The sequence below is a fragment of the Labrus mixtus genome, chromosome 3, assembly GCF_963584025.1.
Source record: "Labrus mixtus chromosome 3, fLabMix1.1, whole genome shotgun sequence".
Taxonomy (NCBI): Eukaryota; Metazoa; Chordata; class Actinopteri; order Labriformes; family Labridae; genus Labrus; species Labrus mixtus.
In genome coordinates this window covers 29,368,515-29,383,245 of record NC_083614.1, presented here as the reverse complement: position 1 = coordinate 29,383,245, position 14,731 = coordinate 29,368,515, and the positions used below count along the sequence as shown (strand labels likewise).

The 14,731-nt window shown below is 42.3% G+C and overlaps 1 protein-coding gene and 1 long non-coding RNA gene across 3 annotated transcripts in view; one reads left to right on the top strand and one right to left on the bottom strand.

The window, feature by feature from the left end:
- syde2 (synapse defective 1, Rho GTPase, homolog 2 (C. elegans)) overlaps positions 1–14,731 on the bottom strand; it is a 52,613-nt gene that overhangs the window by 3,413 nt on the left and 34,469 nt on the right. For both annotated transcript variants that reach the window (XM_061034411.1, XM_061034413.1), the window contains exons 6-7: positions 5,266–5,447; positions 4,894–5,125 (exon numbers count right to left, since the gene is read on the bottom strand). In XM_061034411.1, coding sequence (XP_060890394.1) covers positions 4,894–5,125; positions 5,266–5,447 — 414 coding nt within the window. The remainder of the gene's footprint in view (positions 1–4,893; positions 5,126–5,265; positions 5,448–14,731) is intronic.
- LOC132970390 (uncharacterized) lies at positions 7–847 on the top strand. The gene is made up of 3 exons (XR_009672192.1): positions 7–147; positions 197–228; positions 716–847. It is a non-coding gene; the product is annotated as an uncharacterized LOC132970390 (long non-coding RNA).

The window sequence follows — 14,731 nt, the reverse complement described above, 5'->3', positions numbered from 1 at the left end:
AGACGCAGAGAGGAGAGAGACAAAAGACAGGCAGAGTTATTTTAGGTCTTGATCTTATATCCTTTAGGAATTGGTCGACATTATGAAAAACACACTTGTTCACTTCCATGCCAAGAGCTTGGAAAATAAGATTGGTCACAGTCTCGTGTGTGTGTACTGTAAAAAAGGAGCTACATCAAGCAGCGGGTTAGCTTAGCTTAGCCAAGTAACAGCCAGAGGTACATGAAGGTGGTGATGGGGAGAAGGATGATACAGAAACTGTTGAACATTATGGACAATAACATGCATCCCTTACACAAAACAAGTGTTTTTAGTGGGACAGATTTAAAAATACTTTTTTACCTACTGCAATTGCACTTTATAATGACTCCCCTTTAAGTAAGGACAGAAGACATTTAAACTTTAGCCTGAGTTGCATATATCATATATCAAACTGTTTTGGCTCATGTTTTTTTGTGTGGGTGGGATATGTATGTATATATGTGTTGTGTTGTGTGTTTGTATGTATATATGTGTTGTGTGTTTGTATGTATATATGTGTTGTGTTGTGTGTTTGTATGTATATATGTGTTGTGTGTTTGTATGTATATATGTGTTGTGTTGTGTGTTTGTATGTATATATGTGTTGTGTGTTTGTATGTATGCTGGCTGCTGGAACACCTAAATGTCCCTGCTGGGATGAATAAAGTATATCTTCTCTTTATCTTATCTTAAGATCTTTCTGTATTTGGTAACAATAAAAACAATACAATGATGGTTTAAGGGTGATTTCATGCAAGTAGTCTCTCTTTTATATGTCTCAGATTTTTCCTCCGTCTGGATTATGAGTAAGTAAGACTTTATTTATATAGCACTTTTGAAACACACAGTTACAAAGTGCTTCACAGATAAAAGCAATCAAACAATTCATACAGCGAGGCAAACGTGCAGAAATAAATCACAGAGTCGCACAAGGCAAACATATATGCACAAACACACCCACACAAAAAGAGTAGGCACAAGGAAGAGTGTTTTGGGTTTACATGAAGGCGTGTCTGTACAGGTGGGTTTTTTTTAGATGCTTCTTGAAAGTGTCCAAAGATTCTGCTTATTTTGAAGGTGAGTGGGAGTCGATTCCAAAAGAGTTCGATCACCTTTTTGTTTTTTTTAAATTCGAGCGGGGGACGGAAAGAAGGCCAAGAGAGTAGACGAGGATATGGTATAAGTAGAAAGTAGTTCAAAAGGGAATTGCTCAGAGTGCGCACTGTGGATCAAGTTTTATTCAATGTAATTACAAGTTACGTCGCGCCGTTAGAGGAAAAAATAATTGTGAAATATGAACCACCTTCCCTGGAAGCTGCTGCTGATGCTGGATTGATGTGAAACCGTTGCATGCCTCGCAGCTCTGCCGAGGCTACACACTCACGCTATTATCACCTAAAACAAACTGGAATTATCTCCCCGTTTCAGAGGCAACGTGTTATTTACATCTCAGACATGATTCACTGATGGTATGATTAAGTCATTAGCTGTCAGCAGAGGACGTAAAGACACAAACACTGCAGCGTTTTGACACAAACGAGTGAAGTGCTGATTTCTCTTGAACACGGTAAAGCGGTCGGATGATGAACTGTTATCCCTGCACTCAATACAAGAAACAAACACACGTGCCCAGACACAACATGCACCCACATTCTCCTCTCCCTTCCTGTCTGTCTAACCATCTGCTCACACAGACTCTTGGCAAAATACATAATTCACACTTAACACCCTCCCTCCCCAGCGTCTACAACACACATACGCTCATGCTCCCTCACTCCGCCCATCGCCCGAAGACGTGCACACTTTCAGGCTTGAGCAACGATGCCCCGGAGGCTCAGGTATGTGTGCGTTAAGGGCGTGAAGAGGGCGGCTGAAAGTATTCAGTAATGATTGTGAAATTTTAGGGTGAAGCTTCAGGGGCTGAGGGCTAAGGTTAAAAAACCTGGAATGTCTCTAATTACGATTCCATTCCTCCTCCGCTCTGAGTCGGGGGGGGGACAGCAGGACGAATGGAGACGTCATTGAGGGTGTAAACAAAAGGCTTGAACCTGGACTGGAGGTTCCGTCAAGGTTATTACAGGTCATTATGGGCACTAGCCGTGTGTGACATCAGCTGCAGGCAAGAGTGCGGGACAAGTGCGGGCAACGACCAATGATTTAAACCATTTTCTTCAGACCACTTGACCCCACCGTCCTTTCTGTACTCTCTGCATGTGTGTTCTTTTTTGGCTCCCCAACCTTTTGGTTTATCTTTGAAATTCAAACTCTTGGCTACCTGCAATTATTGAATTGACAAACGAGACTCATTCAGCTGTTTTAGTTTCCTCTCTGTGTGTGTTTTTCTTCCCAAAGTCCATGTCGAGGGTGAAGGCTGCTTCACTTTAGCATTTTACCCAAAACTGGTTCAGGATGCAGTTCAATTTAAAGACGAGACTAGACAGAGTCAGTCCTTTTCAGACCACAATCAGCAGATTTAAAAAGTTAAAGTAACAGGTACAGGGGAGGTCTCTGCACAAATGAATCTTTCAGGGGTTAAGTATTTTGATGTTTGATGAGTTTTGTGTAGGGACGTTTTGACATGCATACTCATTATTAGAGTTGACTAATATAAAGCACCCTGGCAAAAATCTGCAACAAAAATCAAGACATCTTTGGTTGAAAAACACAGATTTTTGCTTTGATGAACATTACACTCTCAGCTGGCACTGCACTGATTGTTAGTTTTTATGACACAATAATTTACATGCAATCAGTTGATTTTTATGGAGGTGGTTAGTAAACTGTGGTATCTTACTGACCAATCACCAGCGTACTCGTCGATACAGAGTACTGCATTTCAGACTGTATCTGAGGCGGATTCCAACACTTGTGTCCGTATTGGAGTAGTTCTAAATTTGTGTGCAAGGTATTCTAAAATCAAAGTTTAGTCCAAAAATCAATAATTTCGTTCCTCATTATATCTGTAATGTTTGTTAAATTTGTCTTTCTTGGCTGAGGCTGTCAGTGCACCTCTGACTTCATCACAGATCGATTAGAGAAGTCAAACACAAAATTGCAAAAAGAAACAAATCTCCAAGGTTAAAGATATGAAATGAGTCTCGGTGACTGATACAAGTTTTACCCCCCTGCAGCTCTTTTTACCTCAGTGCTGATTAATCAGTGGGCTTGCTCGTCTCTCACACTGAGCAGACAGCTGCAGCTGGCACAGAGCAGCTGTGCAGGCAGACTGGTGACCCGTGGTGCGAGGAGCTGGTGCTGGCTGTCTGTCTGCTCTCTGTCCTTGGGTCGGTGTTTTTATCTTAACAAAGTTTGGTTTACATTGGGCTTTATTCCCTGAGCTGGGATTGGTCCGGCGTCTCACGATGAAGCGGTCTGTGGAGAGTTTTTTTTTTTTTTTATCTTTGAGGAAGCCAACAGATGGTTGCCCGTGGCTATCGGAGCTGAAGTCGTGCCAGTGGCGGATAACCTCAAGGATCAAAGCGGCCCCACCCTTTCTGCACTTTGTAGAGCTGAACCACAGAGCTGGCACCGATTTGTACAAGCCACTCAACATAAAGGGCTATAGGCTTTATATATTTACACCACATTTATCACAGATTACTCATAACCTCACTTTTGAAAGCCCTTTTCACACATGCATTTCTAAAGATTTCTAGGAAATCTCAGTACAGTCCGCTCCTAAAACCCTCCTGGGTTGCTCTTTTACACGTCCAAGATCAGGGACAAAGCAACAGAATCTGAAGCTATGATTACAGTTATTGCCTCTTTATCAATGCTATGTGAAATAAATTGACATATTCACAGTTTAAATTAAAGAGTGGAACAGAACATACTGGTGAGCAGAGTATGAAGCACCTTCATGAAGAGCGAGATGCCTACACCAGTCGCTCAATGGTCGAGCAATTTAAACGTCAACCCGACTTCTTGCAGGAATTTTATTAGGAAGCTAGCTGGAAAAATCTGGATAAAGTTAGGTTCAAATTTGGGTTCACACATTCAGCTCACTCAGCTCCAATCCCATGCCCACACGAGCAGCAGCCTCTTCACCTGCTGATCGTTATATCAGCAGGATAAGATCCTTAATTAGTGATTGGATGCACCTGTGGAGGTGAAACTCAACATGCACGTCTCACTTTGCGCTGATTGAAATGTCTGCACAAGTTACTGGCGTCTGTTCAGTCCAACTATGATTCAATAAGAATATTCTTCATGAAGTGTTTGCAGAACATTTCTCCATTCTCTCCTCAGCTTGAGAAACTCTTAAGCCTCTTAAAAGTCCTCCTCACAGTTTGACACTTTAGGGGCTCTCTTAAGGGGCGAAGAAGCTTTGTGAATGACTTTCATCTTTACAAGGATCCAGTCCTAACTTTGAGGGGAAGTTCTTAGAAGATGTCCAGAATTTTTTCATTAAGAGCAACTCTGAGTACTTAGGAGGCTTTGTGACTACGGCCCCAGGAGCGTTATGCACATGTGGAAAGTGAAAACAAAAATGTACAAAATCAATATGACAGGTAGAAAAAACAAAAACAACTCGCGTCAGTTTTTTAACACTAATATTATTTTATCTGCAAGTTGTTTTAGAGGATCTAGATTCTAGATCTAGACTATTTTTGTGATTATGTTGTGTAAGGAAATGTATTATATTGTTAAAAAATATTCTTAACCTCTGCTTTCTTGAGCTTTTTTGTTTTGTTTTTATATTTTTGGAGTTTTCAATGTCGGGGGGTTTCTGTTGTGTGTTTTGTTTTGCGTTGACGTAGTGAAGAAGACCGTAGTTGTTGCTGCTGTTTCAGCTTGAGATGAGCCTCAAGTTACTAAAAACATTGATTAGAGGCAGGCCTGCTGATCGTTATCACTCAAACTGTCTCTCACCTGGCCAGAGCTGCAGCAGGTAGTGCAGGACCTCGATGTGTTTTTTGAAGTGCAGCGCGCTGGCCAGCTCCTCGGAGTCGATGAAGACTCGGTTGGTGTGGCACGACGCCTCCTGACGCTGGCTGAGCAGCACGGGGCCGAAACACACCGCCAGGTTCTGACACGTCATCTTGTTCACTTCCTGGTAAGACGCTACCAACTTCAGGTGGTCGAGAAGCCGCCGCAGTGTCATCTGAGGAACAAAAACACACACACACAGAGAAATAAAAATGTTATCATAATGAACATCAATTCTGCAAGAGTCCCAAAACGAAGTTCTGCCTTCTGATGTCTGTGAGACGAATCAGAAGGTGTACGCTTTGCATGTCTCACCCTCTCCACGTCCGGCAGGTTGTCCAGCAGGCTGACCGTGTGTTCAGAGTCGGCCTGGTCGTTCTCGCAGCCCGACGCTCCGATCCGCAGAGGCCTCGTTGCCATGGACTCCAACACGGCTTCGTACAGCGGCTTGGTGATCAGCGGGTAGGGCAGCTCACGCAGATAGTCCTTCAGTACTCCTGAAAGTTTGAAGGAGAATGGAGAGACTCTGTGAACAAGTTCTTTCCCGGACATAACTGTTGTGTAATAAGAAATATCAAACCAGGGGGGAGTGCTGTTATACTGAATATCAGTCATTGAAGGTAATCTCAACCTTGCGGAAATTTTGGAATAAGAGCACAAGCCGTTCTGTGATTTTGCTTTTATAGGAGTTTTTAAAGCAGCATATCTCTTTAAAAATTAATAAGCAACAATAAATTAGTACAATTATTTAGTACAGCTTCCTCTGTGACTTGAATGACACTAGACGGTTACCAAGCAACCAAAGCGTTTTCCTACACTTTTTCTTTTTACAAGGTAGGATGGACTAGCTACTTTGAACATTAATCTTTATATTTGTATCCATTAAACAAATCAAGCAGCAACCTCTGGTGTTAAAGCCAAGGCAGAAGTGCAACAAACTGCAGTTCCTCGCTTGTCCACTTGAGGCAGTCTACAAAAACCATGAATCCTTATTAGGCCTCATGTAAAAATGCCATTTTTACAGCAGAAATAAACATGTTTACTGCCTGGTAGAGAACAGATTTGCTCTTTATTGTTCATTTCTTTATCGGTCAAAACTGTACAGGGTCAAACACATTTGTTATGATTATTCTGAAGAGTTTTGCACAACTTAACTCAACTCAACTCCAGCTCTTTGCTTGTTTCTGAATTAGCCAAAAGTTTAAGTGGAGTCACCATTTCCAATATGGCGACGCCCATCTTTGGGCTTCACAATGCCTGTTGAGAAGCCAAATGGTGATGTCACTGAGACTACCCCCACGTTCAATACAGACTATGATACAGATATATAAATAATAGTGAGCGTACAGTTGCTTTAGGTAGCAAGTGTGATTGTCTATAATGATCATGAAGTTTGTTCATTTCCAGTATTCAGAACAGGAGAACTCTTGTACTCAACGCTCTTCCCATCAGATTTCTTGGTTGGCATGTGTAACTCTTAAAAATCACAGTTTGTCATCTCGCTTTATTCCCCTTCCTTTTTAAATAACAGAACCTGGCCCAGTCTGTTGGCTGTGAATTGAGCACCCATTGTTTCCCCTTAGTGATCCTGTGGCATCTACCAAAATGCCTGATTAGAGACGGCCGTGATTTTTGCAGCCAACAGTTTTAGCACAATCACACCTGTGACTTCAGCCTCCTGCGCTTCACACAAAAAGCTACGGGACAACATGAAACCCACGCTGTCTTTCTCCACTAAGCCCCTGAAATATCGCTGGCATGTCTCTTCATCAAAGGCAAGAGAGGCGGGGGGGGAGAAAAAAAAAAAAAGAACGAAGAATAAATAGGGGAATAAGAGAGGCTTGTTGGCACGGCGACAGCTCTTTGTGGTGAGTGTGTGCTCTCTGTTCCCTCTGCACGAGCCTGGATCAGTTTTCAGAGACAGCTGGGGGATGTGTAATCAAAGCTCATCGGTCATTCCCCCAAACGAACACACTGATCATAAATGAAAGGAAATGACACAGTTGTGGAGGAATATTTGAGTGTGTATGTGTGTGTACATTTCTTTGATGTGATGTCATAATGAGAACATAGTGATACACATATTGGGGGGGGGCGGGATTTAACATGGCTTACAATGGAACGAAAACTAAAGTCAGTCGAAGAATTTACAAACTGGACTGGCTAAAGCAGTCTGACAATAAAGAAAGACAAAGAGAGAGATCCTGTAGGCGTTGATAGATGATTGTGTGATGTCTTGAATAAACACAACATGCGACTATAACAGAGATTTTGTTGTTTTCTTTGTTGCTATTTATGTTCCACATTTAAATGCTAAAAACGTTGGATTATCTTCTGCAGGCTGAGCCTATTTTTTCTTCATTTATTTCTTGGCTCAAACTCCATGGTACATTCATGCCGCAGTGGAATATGAATATTCATTCTGAGTATTGTGGATGTAATGCTCTGACATTCTTTCTTTGTTTTTGGCACAATCATTGTAATGTATCACGCTGCTGATTAATTCAGGATTGAAATGTGAATATTTAGATTTAGTTTAAGGCATGTTTTCTTTTTAGGGGGGGGTTGGATATCCATGAGGTGGATATATTCTGTTTGGAGATGCTTTCTTAAAGAATCATGGTATCAAGTGTCAGAACATGTAAGATAAATAAACGTTGTCACAGACATTACTTATAGAGAGTACAATATCAATAAGTTTGCAGCACATGTAAACTCATTCAGATCCATGTCAACCATCATCATGTCCCAAGATATTCTAAAAATAGGGACGCAATCCTTTGAGCTTTCGTTTGTGACACTCATTAGGACGCTTTAAATAGAAGACTATATCAGCAGTACATGACTGGATTATCTCAAATGAGGTGTATTTCCTGTTGCTTTCTATTCACAGCCAACTACGATACGATTCACTGTAAATCCTCCGTCGTCCCTTTAGACCGAGTGAGGAGAACAGAGGGCACAGTTTAACACGCTGACTTCTAAATCCCCGTAAATCCCCGCGTCGCTCTCTGAAGGACCCTGAGGCTTGAAGATACTCAGGTCTGTTTCTAACCTTTCATTGTGTGTCCACCACCCTGCTAATCTCTGGAGAGTAAACACATTTTAAAACTATACATGTCAGTGTTTCGAGGTGATGACACTTAACATTTTTTCTGTTTTTTTCTTTTCAAACGGCTACATGGGCGTGCGAGCTTTGAATACAGGATTAAAAAGAGTGAAAGGCGGATCTGTGTCAGTTCACTGTTACACGACAAAGCTTCAGATTAGCATTAACATGTCTGCACAAACAAAAGCTCCAACAGAAGGATCTACTCTAACCTGTAGGGACATCATATCCTGAACAAACCGCTCATCCATCACATTAAATCTCATTGTAACATCTGTTACACAAAACTACTTCATTAGTTATTAAGGACATTGGCTTAGGTTAAATTATTACAATATTTGTACTGAAGATATGCCACATACTTTCAGTGTGAGGTCACAGAGGACACAAAAAAGGGGTCTGTCTGGTAAGTCTAGTGTTTGTTTGCTGTGAATGTGTTATGTGTAAAGATAAATACTTGAAAGAAACATACAGAACATAAAGTCTGATTTGAGCCAGATACAATCTCTGAAGAAAAATACTTTCTCCTCTTGCTTTAGAGTCCCAACAACAACCGTTTCCTCTGAACTTGAGATTTGACTTGTTCTGACAAACACAAACAATGATACACAGCGATGTTGTGCATTCCTGTTGCAGTCAGTGACTTACTGAAGAAGAAAAAAACGCTCATATGCCAAACAAGCTTTTGGGTGAACTTTGTAGGCCTCACCCTCTCAGGTAGAGCAACGCAGTGACAGCTGGAAGTCAGCCAGTGTCGGTTCTAGACCACTTTCACTGAGGGGGCCAAACTGGGGCCAGTTGTTTTGTCAGAGGGGAACATTAAACCCAGGTGAAAAATAGACAAAGCTTTAAAAAAAAAAATATATATCTTATGCCAAATAATAGCACACATCATAAAGTACCATGATTTATATTTGTTTCAGTAACAGTATTTAATACTAGATTGTGAGTCCGGTTGTTGAGTCAAATACTAGGGGGGTTCTTCCTTTTTGGAGGGGTGGCCACATGGGGGACCAAGCTCAGTGTTACCCTGCCTAGAAGCGCCCATGTAGTCAGCGGGGTCAGACTTCACAAGAACTTCGGGCGAACATGCAATGGAAACTTCATAAACAACGTTCCTGTAATTAAACATATCCTATGTGCGCTGCTGGCCCGTGTAGCTGAGGTGTAGCGGCACGTTTTGTTTTCACTCCTCGATTCCTAATCTTCTGTTGTCATTGACCTCATCTAGTTTGGTATGAAATCTGGTATGAGCAGAAAGACACTCAAACACAAGGTGCACTCACTCTCCTTTAACACTCCTCTAGACGTGCTGATTTCCAGAACAGATTACACGGAAACGCTCTGAGGACATCCTCCGGCTTCCTGTTGTCAATCTTCACAGAGATAATAATAATCTGCTTGTTTCATCGCAGGAAAAAAAAAACAGACTGCCTGAAAGCAAACAATTAGCTATGCGTCTTTATCCTTATCTCTGCAAATCAGAGCTTTTTTCTTTCCTGTAAAAACAAGCATGCAAACATAAAGCAGAGACGTCCCACTTAGTTTTTTTTTTATCTCTTAAAGTGGAAACTGAAGCATGGTGGACCCTCTGACCTTCCCCGTGCTGCAAGGCGGATCATCCAGACACAACAACAGCGGTGACTGTTAAACGTTAGCATCGCATCATGGGACAAAACGTCCTCTCTATGCCCTGGTGTGCAATGTATGACGACTTATGTTACATTTTTATTACTTTTTTCCATTTCAGTAATTTAAAAAAAAAAATCTCAGTTGTATTTGTGTTTGTCTGAAATGAGGAGAATGCAGCCATTCAGGTAAATCATTAGCCCGCTATGAGTCAGTGCTCGTGTTTACTTAGGTGTCTTTGCCCCAGTTGGTGCTTGCTCACACACACGTACACACACACCCACACCCACACCCCTCCACACACACATATATATATATATACACAACACATGCTCAGTGAAACATGAACACACACATACATACACAAGGTCATGGGCTCAGGGGTGAACAGGTGTTGCCTCCCCTGCAGGTGCTTCACTTTCCTTCACAGCCAAGTTGACAACGAGCACACGCCGAGTGTCTGCTCTCTCACTTTTAAACTCTCTGGCTGCACACCAGAATAATGAACAACATCAGATGTCTATCTACACCAACATTATGAATTATCAAGACCAAACAGTTACATGAAACCCCTTTAGACCAGGCATGGGCCAAGAGGAGCTTTCATGTATGTGTACTTTACCTACCTGAGAGTTTAAGCAGTGACACATTTTTACTATTTTAAAACAAATATCTGAACCATTTACTTCTTGCATTTTCAAGATCCATTTGAATACTTAATGGACGTGACAAAAACACATTGAAAACACAATTTCTTGGCATTTTCATGAGTGGATCTTTACGTGACAGGCACTGCAAACATAAACATACAAAGAGGTAAAAGATATAAAGAATAATACAATTGACCAAAAGGGGACCCCGTGCACAGCCAACCTATGTTCTAAGATGCCGGTCGGTTGCAGGAACTACTGTTGAAGACCACACTAACCGAGACCAAGACATACCCGAGACCGAGACAAGACCAAGACCAAGGCCAAGACCAAGGCGGGGTGAGACCGAGAAAAGACCAAGACCATAAATATCGATGAAAAATCACCATCCTGTGTGCAGCTGGCATGTCACTCACTTAGATAAAAAATCTAATTATGAATAAATGACGGTAGGAAAAATAGTCCTCCCAGTCCGAGACAGAGACAAGACCGGGTGAAAATTGATTCTGAGACAAGTCAGAGACCTTAACAAAAAAGAGTACTGCAACACTAGCAGGAGCACACAATGACAGAAGACATAAAGAATATTTGATTTCTGTCATTCAAGGAGAGATGGATCAAAGTGAACCAGCCGACACTGTAAACCATGTCAGAGCAGCTTCAGAGAAGTGAGACAGTCATCATCCAAGACGCAAAGTCCATGATCATTCATTTCAGTCTAACTTTGTTTTATTATACCTAAAGTCTGGTTTGAAAGTTTCACTTTGCATAAGGGTCAGTGAGATTTGAACAGAAACAGTCAGTGGAGGCGTTTTTTACACTGTGAGTGCATTTCCATGTTTCTACTTTTTCACTTTTTCTTCTGTTGGGTTGAATCAGTAGAGTCACAAGTATCCATACTTCTAGATGACTTTCCCAATGTTTACTTCTGCCACCTCTGGTCCCCTAAAAAACAAAGCTTAAAAAACCCCCGATACAATTGAAGCCACAGACAACAGCAGCTACAAGTATTTTGATGTAAATGTTTTCTTTTTCTTCTTCTAATCAATTCAAACTCGGAGCTCCAAAATGAGCCACCAAACACTACAAGGCACACAATGCACTGGGGCACGGCTCTACCTTTGACCTCTTGTTCAAACAAAAGCGGAAGGTCACTCCTCTTGTCAGCGCTGCAGTCGACGCCTCGACCGGAGAACAAACGGGGGTTTGTTCTCCCTCCTGCCCTCCCGTTTGCTGCTGTCATGCACGCCCCCACAGCACTAGGGGGGGCCAGAGGAGATTTGTGTGTTTGCTGCCTTGTCTGGTGGCACGGTCCGGTTTCTTTAGGTCAACTTTTCCACAGCAACCCCCCCCCCCTTCCCCCCCCATTAAAAACCCCCAAAAGAGAAAACGCCATTCCTGACTGTGGAAACATCGGCGCTCTTTTGTAATATGTGCTTACATCAGAGAGAGACTTCGACATTTATTATTCCCGACGACAGTTTAAGAAATATTCCGTCACCCACGCTTGCTCTTTGTAAAGCGGTTGCCTGCTTCCCCGGGCCGGCCCAGGGTTCAGCTAATCCCCCCATGCGTGAGCCAAATACCATCTGTGTTTGTTCGGCAACAAAGGGGGCACTTGTTAATGACTTTCCATGTCTTCACTGGAGTACTGCTCAGGGTGGGGGGGGGGGGGGGGGGGGGGGGGGGGGGGGCAGAGGCAGAGAGTAGTAGGCTATGGAAAAGACGAATCAGGGTAGGCAAAATTAAAGACCACAAACTAGGATCAATAACTGCTGCGGGCCTCGGACACGCTGCTTTCATTTTAGCGAGGACGACAGAGGACGGGTGAACCAGTTTAGCATCGCTGGATCACTTCAGGAGCTTCGTTTCCACTCAAAAGGCTAAAACAGGCCGGAGGGCTTCATCAATAGCCAAGGTCGCAACAATGTGCTTTAACGCCAAACTGCTTCACACTGATTGTTTCTGTTCCTGCAGCCTGGAGGAGCTGTAAATAATGTGTGATCTGAAGCTCAGGCGGTAAACATTTTGAGGTTGTTCTGTGTTTATACTTAAAGCCAATTTGTGCTGATGTGATTAAAGGCACCAACAAGTCTGCCAAACAGCCCGATAGGCTTTTACTGACTCACCTCCACTACCAAACTACTGACCGGAGACTTCCTTACCATGAAGACTGTACGGTATGTTAACATCAATGGCTGCTGAGAAGAATCATCATTTTATAATAACCCCTCCATTCAGAAACATCATCAATAAAGTGGATGGCTTTTTCCAGGTGCTCACATTGACAATGTAGTAAACTGCAGGTGAATGCAAGTCTTGCCTTATTACACGCTGTTTAAGACTGAACTGTGACAGGAGCCTGCAACTTTGTAATGTTATAAAATGTTAATGTAAACCACTGCAACTGAATCTTCTGGTGTGTTATAAGCCCATGAGGGTTGGGCACTTTATGTGCATGACACGAAAATAAATTCAATCAATCAATCAGTCAAAATATTCCTTAAAACTGTAGAAGAGGAGGATGGGACTGGATAATGTTAAAATGTTTGAATTCTTTTGGGGGGCATTTCACATAAAACAAAATCAGCTGTCTCTGTTTACATTGAATGTTGACAACAGCCTTAATACTCAGAGGACATGCTATAATGAAGTATTAAAGAATAAGAAAAAGCACTCTGAAGATGTTCTTACATTTGCACATTTGCACTTTTTTTTCCTTTAAAAGTAAGGTGATAAAATCAGCACCCTCATGCCCTCATGAGCTGGTTAGCTTAGCTAAACATAAAGACTGGAAACAGTTAATCTGCTCGTCATGCCTGTTTCAAAATGTGATAGAATCCCCTCTACAAGACTAGAATACGACTTTCACTAGGATGCTATATCGTCTCTTTTGCCATTCTGTCAGTTGAAATCTCCTGCTCTGACTCTTTAACCTCTATGACAGCGAAGACGAGGCAAACTATAGGCCCTCCAATATTTGACACAAATAATGCAAACTAAGAAACGAGCACATCCAATGCTTAGACAAAACAAAGTGAAATCCTAAAGCACTCTCCTCTCTATATCTGTTTACAGGAAGTGTCACCATCAGATTAACGGCTCATCTAACGGAGTAACGTCTGAACGAAAAGCTGCAGAAGATTCACGGCACCCTTTGATTAAAATGTGGCTTGAAAAATGGTTTGTGATTTGAAACAACGGAGGGCTGAGCTTGTTTTGCAAGCTTTGGAGTGAACTCTGATCCCTGGATAATCCCTTTCACTACCTCCTCTTTTAAATTAGCCGTGTGACACGCCAGCCCTCACAGCTCATCCATTAGCTGTTTGCTTATTAGCCTCTGGTCTGACTCCACGCTGCAGAGATCGTAACCCAACACTCTGGCTTCATATTTTTAAAGAAGTAGACAGTAGAACATTTATAGATTAAAATAAAGCACATTGCTTGAAATATGAGGAAGTTAAACATCAATATGGAAACAAAAAAAAGTTGAATTAGGTCAATGAAACGGCCGATCTTTATCAAATGTTCCTTGAAAGTATGTTTTGAGTGTAAACCTATGATTATATCCCAGATGGACATTTTTCACCACACACCCCTCATCGTCCTCCCTTCCCCCCTCTCTCTCTCTCTCTCTCCGCTCACTCCTGCCCATCTGCAACTCGCTTGGTGGAGCAAATTTAGGCAGCGAGAGAAAAACCAACAAGCCACGCTGGTGCTGGTCCTTTTTTTCTGACCCGCTCAACTGTTAACTGTGTTCTTTGCCCTGCCATGCAAATGCATGCGGATCAAAGCAGGCATGATAGGATGACGCCTATACGGGGCCTCTTCCCAAAACCAACAGCAGCTCCTACAATGCCCAGTGGTTTCCGTGGTCTTCCTCTTTTTGTGGGAGAAAAAAAAAATCATGACCAAGTGATTTTCTACAACTCTCCCCCCCCCCCCCTCCTCCTCCTCCCCTCCTCCTCCTCTCCTCATCTGTGGCACTGCTGGAGTCATTACTCAATCCAGTGACACGGCTGTTTCTGTGCGATGGAGACGCTTTGGGAGATGTGCTGTAACTCACTGTTTCCATTTTTAATTTTGCAGCAACAGAGCGGAAAGAGGCTGCAACTCACAGGAATCTGAGTGGCACTTAAATTACTGGCTTCAAGTATGAGACATGAAATTTGCAGAAACTGCCTGTGGGACAATCAAACTAGTTTCACACTTCACACGCTATAAATAACCAGACCACAGTCTGAATAGCGAACTTATCTCGGTCTGAGATGAAATACTGGATTCTTTCTTTTTCTTTATCAAAGAAACATGTTTCCCTGCTACTGTGAGTGAAATCCTGTCTTATTTTAGGATTGTAAGTTCTATCAGAAGTAATAACACAAGAACTGTCCTT